General features: G+C 37.3%; 1 protein-coding gene across 1 annotated transcript; it reads left to right on the top strand.

Moving 5' to 3' along the window:
* The first annotated feature begins 1,887 nt into the window (after nt 1-1,887).
* LOC129245713 (perlucin-like) lies at nt 1,888-3,833 on the top strand. Its single transcript, XM_054884055.1, has 3 exons — nt 1,888-2,160; nt 2,286-2,394; nt 3,434-3,833. The coding sequence occupies exons 1-3, from the start codon at nt 1,963-1,965 to the stop codon at nt 3,700-3,702; spliced, it is 576 nt and encodes a 191-aa protein (XP_054740030.1). The 5' UTR covers nt 1,888-1,962; the 3' UTR covers nt 3,703-3,833.
* The last annotated feature ends 6,129 nt before the right edge of the window (nt 3,834-9,962 follow it).

The following is a 9,962-nucleotide window of genomic DNA, read 5'->3' on the forward strand; positions in this document are numbered from 1 at the left end:
AAATTGGTTGTGTGTTCTTCCAAGAGATGCTACCAACTAAACATAACCTCGATACGCGCCTGTAGTGCCATCTCTCTGATTTTGCACATACTTTCCAAATGACCCTCGTACTTATATATAATATTGTATAAATATAAGTTTTATAATATAGCCAATATTATTATTTGAGTTTGATGCCCAACATTCATGCCATCTTCTAGAAGGTCTTCCTGACAGTCTAAATATGGTGGGTTTTTCCAACATGGCCAATTCCACGAGTCATTCTGGTGACTTCTTTTAATGAATTTCTTCATTCTCTCCGGCGCTAGTAAATTTTTTTCGTTTTTCCCAAGTAAATTTTTTTCGTTAATTTTCGATAAAAATAGAGTTCAGGCAGAAGTCTTTGCGATCCTGCAGGCGTGCAAAGTGCTTCGGGAACGAGGAGTCGAGGGAGATATTAAAATTTTTTTCGATAGTCAAGCCGCGATCAAGATTCTAACGAATCCATGGTGCAAATCCAAACTAGTCTACTGGCAGAGATTAAATCACTGGGTATACAGGTAATATTTCTTTGATCTGGGTTCCAGAACGAAGGAACATGGAGGGAAATGAAGTTGCTGATAAGCTTGCCAGAAACTGAATTTGTCTCAGAGACCTCCTACCGGGTCATCGTTATCTCGCTGACTGTTGTTAAAGGGAAATTGCACAACTTATTTCTCAGGAAAGCGCAAAAAAGATGGAGCTCCATTTCTTCATGAGCTTTTTCGAAAACCTTTTAGCCACAATACAACAGACGCCGGGCTCAGAAAGTCTTGGCGATTTCCAAGCTGATAGCTGTGTTTACCGGTCATTGAACGATCGGCAGACACGGGGAAAAGCTAGGTTTACCATTTAATCCACATTGCAGAAGCTGTGGGATCCTTTAAGAGAAAGAGACTCTTACGCATTTTCTCTGTAAATGTTCTGGCTTGGCAACTAAACGATTAAGGTCTCTGGGTGCTCGATTCTTCGCCCGGGCTGGCTATAGATATCTGGCTGATGGAGGTCTCATAATGGTATCAAAATGGCGCTCTAGTGCTACTTGGGGAGTGCCAGACCGGCACTTAGACCATTTCACCTACTTTGGTATTGTCGTAAGTCAGGTAGGTCTGTAAAAAGATCTCACTTAAACCTCTAGGGTCCATTGTTTTGTCACTGCTATGTACTTGTGGTAGAAGATATTATTTTATGTAATTCTTAATGCACGTCTTCGCGAGTTTTAATAAGCTGCGCAGCCCCCTTTTCCTTATAGTTCATTGTAAAACAAAAACCTTGTAAATCAATGTTCACAAACATTTAACATTTTAAAAAGAAAATTCAAAAAATCTTTCTATTTCTCAATAAAAATTTTTAGAAAAATTAAAGAAAAAACTAAAAAAAAAACAAATGTGTCAAGCTTTCAAACCAAAAATTTTGGAGTTATCTCAAATAGAGTGCAAAAGTATCTTGAAAATTTGTTCAATCGTATACAAAGGCCCAGCGAGCTTCATAAATTATATATTTTGAACTGCATTAAGACCATTTTCTTATCATAAATATTTATTTTACTCGTCTTTCTCAAAACTTCAGAACTTAAATCACCTTTTCTTCAGTCCAAACTAGTAATATTTTGTTTAAATTATTTGTTGTTTGTATAGATTTCTTCTTCTGTCATTTGTTGTTGTACTTTACACGTGACTAGGTTTAATGAGGTTAATTTTACTAATTATTTCATTGATTACCACTTTTACTAATGAGTTTTCCGGCAGCTTTCTCTAAATGCTGCTGATAAGTAACTGAAAGCAGCTCCATTGCAATGATTGATGTCGCATGTGGCACGTTGATTAACAACGTGTAAACTTGGACCCTGGTATATATAAACCCGCTCAAATCTTTGGAAAGTAAGCAGTTTAACTGTACACCTCAGCAGCGAGTGTTTATTCACGAAAATTTTACAAAAAAAAAATGTTGAAATACGTTTTGCTTGTAGTATTTTTTATGTGTTTCACATGGCATAATTTACAAGCAGAAAGTGACTCCGAAATCTCGAATTCGGATTTAATATTTCCAAACATCTCCATTCAGGCATTGGATGAGCCCAACTATCGCGCGTTCCCAGCACAACAAAATGAGAAAATGTTCGTAGTGTTGGCTTATTCACAAGTGAGTAGTTTTTGAACACCATTTGAGTTGTTGTTGTAACAAAAAAGGAAAAAGAAATTCAATCGGGGCATAAAAAAATCCACGCCTTTCTGTGGTCTCTTACTAAAATCGTATATCTTTTCAAGGCAAACTGGTTTAAAGCTCAGGAGATATGTGGCTATCAAGGACTCTCGTTGGCCAGCATAAATTCGAAAGCAGAAAATGATGCGCTGCTAAGTTATTTAACACAAACTGGTAAGGTTAATTTTTTATGCATTAGATTGTCTTTACTTTGGGTTTGGGAGTGACTATATTTTGGTAGAACCCGGGCGTGTGGATATAAAACAATAAGTGATAAAAAGGGTTTTTTACTAATAGCAGCCGCCTCTCGGCAGGCGACGGCAAGCTTTCGAGTACATTTTTCACATGAAAAACCTTCTTATAAAACCCATTTGCCATTCGGAGGTGGCTTAAACTTGTAAGTCCCCCCATTTGTGAATAGGAGCTCGTTATAAAAGTTTTTTTCTTGGAACTCTATAAAAAAATATATTTTAACAACGCGCGTTCCTTTCTCGTGCTAACCGGCGCCAGTTGGACATACCAAGTGAAGCCCAGTTCTTCTCCACCTGATCTTTCCAACGTAGAGGAGGCCTTCCTCTTCCTCTGCTACCACCAGCTGGTACCGCATTGAATACTTTCAGAGCCGGAGCGTTTGTATCAATTCGGACGATATGACCCAATCAACGTAGCTGTTCGATCTTTATTCGCTGCGCTATGTCTATGTCGTCGTAAAGCTCATACAGCTCATCGTTCCATCGCCTACGATATTCGCCGTTGCTTTCTCTCAAACACTCCAAGCGTCGCTTCATCGGTGATTGCATTGTCCACGCTTCTGAGCCATACTTTAGGACGGGCTTGATAACAGCCTTGTAGAGTGTTAGATTTGGTCGTCGAGAGAGAACTTTACTACTCATTTGCCTATCTAGTCCAAGGTTGCACTTGCTGACAAGAGAGATTCCCCGTTGGATTTCTACGCTGACATTACTATCGGTGTTAATGCTGGTTCCTAACTAAACGAAGTCTTTTACAACCGCGAAATCAAAGCTGCATAGTTCACAGGTGTCAAATATGACTGGCGTACAGCAAAGGGATAACTGACGTACGACGCCATTTGCAATAATTATAAACCTTCCGATAGGGTGTTTAATTTTACTCCACCTTTTATAAATATATTCTATATATTACCTTCTATACTACATCATTTATTATTTCTTAACTCTCTTCCAACGTTCAGGGCTCAATGCGAATGATGAGTACTTTTGGACTGCCGGTTCTAGACTTGCCGATAACAACCGTTGGGTTTGGTTCAATACAGGTCGTCCAATCTCCTATTTTAATTGGCATGTAGGTGAACCTAATAATGCGGCAGGTCAGGAAAACTGTATCTCATTATCATCCGATGGGCGATGGCATGATTGGGGTTGCACAGGCGAACTTTACTTCATTTGCGAAACGCGCTGTCCATTGACAAGTTATGATTCGCCGATTTTTACTCGAAAATGAAGAGGTGGTGATAATACGAGTTTTATACCACGTATTCTTATATAAATAGTTGAAGTTCGCTTTTATTAATTTGTATCCGAAGCTAAATTCGAAGTCTTAAAGACATTCAATAAAGTTTCTGATGTTGGGAAGTTTTGCTGAACTAATTAATAAAGTTAAAAATATCGGGTTAAAGGGTGGTTAAATTTCAAGGACCGATAATGAATGCGAACCACATCTAGACGTCTACGATACCGTTGGACTTCTTTCTTTGGGGTTATTGAAAAAGAGGTGTTCGTCGATAAGCCAGCAACAATTCAAGAGCTAAAGGATGAGATAATTCGGCACATTAACGGCATAGAACCTCAATTATGCCTCAGTATCATCGAAAATGTGGACCATCGGATAGAGGTGTGTGTTCTTCTAAGCAGTTTTTCTTTACATCCATGTTTGTTCCGCTCGGGAGCATATGGCTGCAACAAGTCTCTTTTATCGTAGGGGGTTCTGGCCTGTTGGGTTTTTCGCCGTTCCATGTAATGTCGGCATCTGCTAACGCGCGTAACATCGACCTTCGCCAAGTGATATTTGGCCGACCGCGACCTCTGCTCCTTTGCGGGTTCCAGTCCCGTGCCATTCTCGTGATGCTATCTGGTGGGTTTCTAAGCGTGTGACCTATCCATTTGCCATAGGATCTCCACAGCGCGTCATTGCTCATGGTGTTCGGCCAGAATATTGTACAGATGATGCCGAGACATTTGTTGACAAAAGATTGTAGCCTCTGTGCGATGGTGTTGGAGGCCAGCCATGTTTCACTTCCGTACAACAATACAGAGTTCACACCTGAGTTGAATATTCGGTGTTAAGTGCGCCTGGAGATTTTCGAACTCACTCATACCGTATGCATTCACCCGAACTTGTTTTGGTTAGCCTGCAGTTGACATCTTCATCTGCTTCGCCGCTTGTCGTGATAGTGCAGCCGAGCTAGTAGAAGCTTTCGAGAAATTCCACCGGACACCCGTCAACTATTATAGGTCTTGTTTTAATCTGGTTGAGTCTCATAGCCTTTGTCTTGGCGATGTTAACCTCCAGTCCGTCTAGTCTGGCCTTCGCTTGCATGTCAGTGAGTTTGTGAGAGATGACGCAAGAGGTCAGGTCCTCAAGATGTCTGGTGAAACTCCATACGATGTCTCTTCTGTGCAGGGTCAATTGGCTCATAATGTCGTCTAGGATGAAGGCGAAAAGAAGGGGCGACAGGGGACTATCTTACTTTACGCTTGCGCTGGTGGTGAATGTGTCGCTGATGCTGCCAGTTCGGAGGTCCCGTAGAGGGCTCTATTGAGGCGGATTATCTTAGCGGAAATTCCCTTTCTACTCAATGTCAGCGCTATTGAGTCTCGTTTGGATTGTGTCGAATGCCTTCTTGAAGTCGACGAACAGCATGTAAAGCGGGGAGCGCCACTCAACTGATTGTTTGTTCTACTATGATGCGAACAGTGTTGGCTTGGTCAACACGGCTTCGGTGAGGGCGACAACCAACTTGTTCATCCCTTAGGGAGCGTTCGATATATTGGAGTCAAACTCAAAACCATAACGAGATGAAGGAAAAGACTTCTCGGCTTGGTACGGCCAGAAGAGAGGCACATGCACTGAGCTAAACTCAGCTTAATTCTGGGTTTAGTTAGTTAAAGGGGTACAAGAGATCTTAAGTGCGAAGTGCAATACTTCTTCACTTCACTTATTCGGCTATGAAATAAACATTCCAATGGAGTCAATAGCAAGACCAAGACCTATGATCTATTTGAATCTGTAGGTGGTTATTAAATTAATATGCTAACTCCTTATTCCGCCTTTTTATATGAACTTATATATATACTCTTGCATGAGACTCGCTTGATGACAGCCATTTGTTCAAGTTGGTTACACACACTTAATAAAATTGTTGTACATTTTCAGACAGTTTGCGCGTACATACACATGTTCGAGTGCTTTGTAGTATTGCAACTTAGCCTTACATTCCATTTTTTTGACGTCCTTTCTCTTATATATTTTTTATGCTTTTTTCTGCCAAGCAGTGCAAGGACAATGCCATCCACTTACATTCTATCTATTAAATAGACAAAGCAACGAAACGATTACGCAAACATCGTTTGACGTTTACTGGACTTAAGTGAAAACTTAACGCATACTTAGCGCTGCATTGAAATGATTTCGCAGAAGTGGGAAGTTTGTGGGTTAAAAATTGCGAATAGAGTAGAAATTTAAGTTACGTAGTTAGAAATAGGAATTTTAGATATTAACTGCGGCTTAAAATTGTCTTCGTGAAATGAAAAATGTATCTCTTAATTTTGCATAAGAAACTGGACAAGAATATCGCACTGAAAAAGTATCAACAAAGGTGTCCCTTAGGATCTTTTTAGTTTACAAAAAATGTAATTTTGTGAAACAGAATTTGATAACACTGCATATATACATATAGGCTTGGGGAATGAGTTCATAGCGTTTTTATATATTTTATGTATTTTTTTATTTTACAACGATTCGCGAAAAAAATGAACTGCGATCATAAAACGATTTTCAATCACCTTCATTCAATGGGATTTACCGAAAAATTTACGATTTACAAAAGTCGCCTTCAACTTGCTTCTCAGCATCTCGCTCGCCATCGAGCAAAACGCGGTCATAAACAGCGCTTTTCGCACCGAATCGTCACGAGAGATAAGAAATGGTGCCTATAAGGCAATATTAAGCAAAGAAAGAAAGGAGCGGGTGACTTCAAGAGATACGCCAAAGCCGAGAGTCAAGTCGGATCTTCATCCAAACAAGATCAGGATGTGTGTTTACACTGCGCGAATGAGGCTATGGGACTAAAAAGGCGTTATCGACATCAAACCATACTCCTTCAAGCCGGATCTTCATCCATATATATGTGTTTGGTGGGATTGGGAGCCCCATATTGCACAAGTTGCCAAAACCGCCCTCCAAGAGCTCGAATGTGAGGTCCTTCAGCATTAGTCGTATTCTACCATCTTTTCCGCTCTCTGTTAAACCATATGAAGGGCGTTATCTTCGATAACAAAGAGATCCTTAAAAACTGGCTCATAAAAAAAATACAGTGCACTCGCGATAACTCGATCTAATTAAAACAGCCGCTGTTCGATTTATCGAATTTGTTCGACTTATCAATTGAGTGTGCTATGTTAAAAAACAGTCATCGATATCGTTTTTTTTCAATTAAATTTATTTATTTATTTACATATGGATATGATCATGAATATGTTTAAAATAATTAATTCTTTTCAATATTTTTCATCAAATATTTGGCAGTCTTTGTGTCAGTTACACAAAAAAGTCAGCTTTAACAGAAAAGTTAGGCCGAAAAGAAAGTTGTAATGTGTGTTTGTCTTTTCTTGCCTGCAGCAATGTTGAATATGGCTTTTTCACGCAGCAATTGAAAAGTGTTAACCTTTGCGGGGCTTGTTCAGATGTGGCCCACTGAATTACCTTATTGATAGAGCTAACTGCCTCCTCAGATGATATCCGCTCACATGTCTCAGTTGTGTTGTTAAACTCAGACTCAGAATCACTAGTTTCAATTATTACTTCTGTTTGTTAACATCATGAAGCGTAAATTCGACCTGTAAATTATGTTTTTCATAAAGAAGTCAAAGTTTTAAAACATATATTCCAGTCAGAATACCTGTGGGGCTGAATTGTTAAGCTTATTAAGAAGAGAGTCTGTTACTATCTGGTTTTCTTCCAACAATTGTTTTTTTAAAATGCTCAATGGAATATTATCTTCATCAGAGTCGCCTAAGTTGGCAAAACTCAAAATGTTTTTCCAGCATTTGGATACAGTTTTCTTTTCTAACCGACTCCAAGCTGCATCTAAGAAAGTTACTGAGTCTCTTAAATTAATTTTTTTCATAGATTCGGTTATATCGCAATTACACGGTGCAACACTGAAAATACACCTGACAAATTACACACTGTAGGTTGTTTATATGGTCGAATAATGCATAAAAATATTTTTGTTATTTTTGTTGTACCCTCCAATTTTTATTTATTTATAAAAAACCGTTTTTTCAGACTTTGCGCGGTAATCTACGGATATCTCGGTCATTTTTCCACCGATTTTCAATATTTTATATGTTTTGAAAATGATATTGTCAGACCTTTCAAATGATGTACAACAAGTAATTATTCAAACTAGTTAGTTCTGATTTTTATTTGATTAAACCTGGAGAAAGTGTTTTTTTATAATTTTTTTAACTTTAACAATTTTTTATTGCATAATTTTACTACAAAATTAAAGATGTTTGTTAATATTCTTTGAGTGCATTTATTAACGAAGAAATTAATGTATTACTTTCAATAATCGGACAAAAATTGCGTAAACTACGCTAGTTTTCCGTAAATAGAAAAAAATGCCTTGAATATTTATCCATTTGTGGAACCATAGTTTTTGTCTTTAATGATTATTTACTTGGAAAAATCACTGCATTCTTTATGTATTGACAATAAATGTTTGACAATAACAATTTATCATAAATTACAAATGAAAGGTTTACGTGTTTCTATAAATTTTGCGACATAATTTTCGCGCGATTTCTGAGGCGCAGAGACCCTCCTCCTCCCACGCAGTAACTTTACCTCTCTCTAATTCGGTAAGTTTTGAACCGCGTGGCATATTGATATTTATTTACTTAAAAAACGATTTAAATTAATTAAGAAGAATAACGGTATTAGTCCATATATTCATTTATTTTTACAGAGTACCTACATATTTTTGGAGTAAAGATTAAATATTCATGTTATGTGTCCTATAGTTATGAAACGCACCATAGTCTGAAACAGCTATTAGACCAGTCTTTCGTTGGCAGTGACTTTTTATCTCCTTCTTCCAAAATCGCGTTTTTCTCAAGTGTGTTTTTTGTTAAAATTATTTATAAGTTAGTTAAAGATGTGTGACAAACGCAATAATTTCTGCTACGTTTGCGGTTTATTTGTTGATAAACAACATCGCCGTGAATTAAAAACAAATACTATCGTGGTTGAAGCATACAATCTTCACTTTGAGCGCAATTATAGTGAAAGTCGCTGGTATGAACCAGAATATATATGTTCCACGTGCTCCATATCACTAAAAAAGTGGAAATCTAGTCAGTGTTTTCAAGATCGTTTGCCATTTTCGAGCCCAATGGTTTGGCATCATCAAGTCATTCACAGACCAGAAGACTGCTACTTTTGCTAAACCAACCTCCAAGGTCAGCGCTTCAAAACACGTAACAGTATAAAGTATCCCGAAGTGCTAACTGCTACGAAACCATCTTTAAGAGAAAATGAAAACAAGCTAACTGAAGTAAAAAAAGTAGATGATTCAAGAAGCGGTGATAACAGTTCATCCAATAGTTCACATAGTGATGAACCTTTTATCACAGCTGCGTTAGAATCAAAATAGCGGCATTTTGTTTCGAATTCAGATATGAACGATTTAGTACGTGATCTAGAACTCTCAGAACATGTCTGTAGCTCAGGTTTTGGCATCACGATTAAAACAATGGAATCTTGTAGAAAATGATTTCAAAATAACATTAACAAGGAAAAACTGTGAGCGGACTATTTTCAATAACAATTTGGAATTGATGGCGATGACCAAAACCTTGCTTATTGTAAAGATGTTGAAAAATTGTTTCAATGCTTTAACACGGAACATCAATCGAAAAATTGGCGATTATTCATCGATGGATCGTGCAAAAGTGAGTATTTCATCGATTTTACGAAAGAATGCAGTGATTTTTCCAAGTAAATAATCATTAAAGACAAAAACTATGGTTCCACAAATGGATAGATATTCAAGGCATTTTTTTCAATTTACGGAAAACAAGCGTAGGTTACGCAATTTTTGTCCGATTATTGAAAGTAATACATTAATTTCTTCGTTAATAAATGCACTCAAAGAATATTAACAAACATCTTTAATTTTGTAGTAAAATTATGCAATAAAAAATTGTTAAAGTTAAAAAAATTATAAACACAAATGATAAAAAACACTTTCTCCAGGTTTAATCAAATAAAAATCAGAACTAACTAGTTTGAATAATTACTTGTTGTACATCATTTGAAAGGTCTAACAATATCATTTTCAAAACATATAAAATATTGAAAATCGGTGGAAAAATGACCGAGATATTCGTAGATTACCGCGCAAAGTCTGAAAAAACGGTTTTTTATAAATAAATAAAAATTGGAGGGTACAACAAAAATAACAAAAATATTTTTAT

The sequence above is a fragment of the Anastrepha obliqua genome, chromosome 4 (assembly GCF_027943255.1).
Source record: "Anastrepha obliqua isolate idAnaObli1 chromosome 4, idAnaObli1_1.0, whole genome shotgun sequence".
NCBI classification, from domain to species: Eukaryota; Metazoa; Arthropoda; class Insecta; order Diptera; family Tephritidae; genus Anastrepha; species Anastrepha obliqua.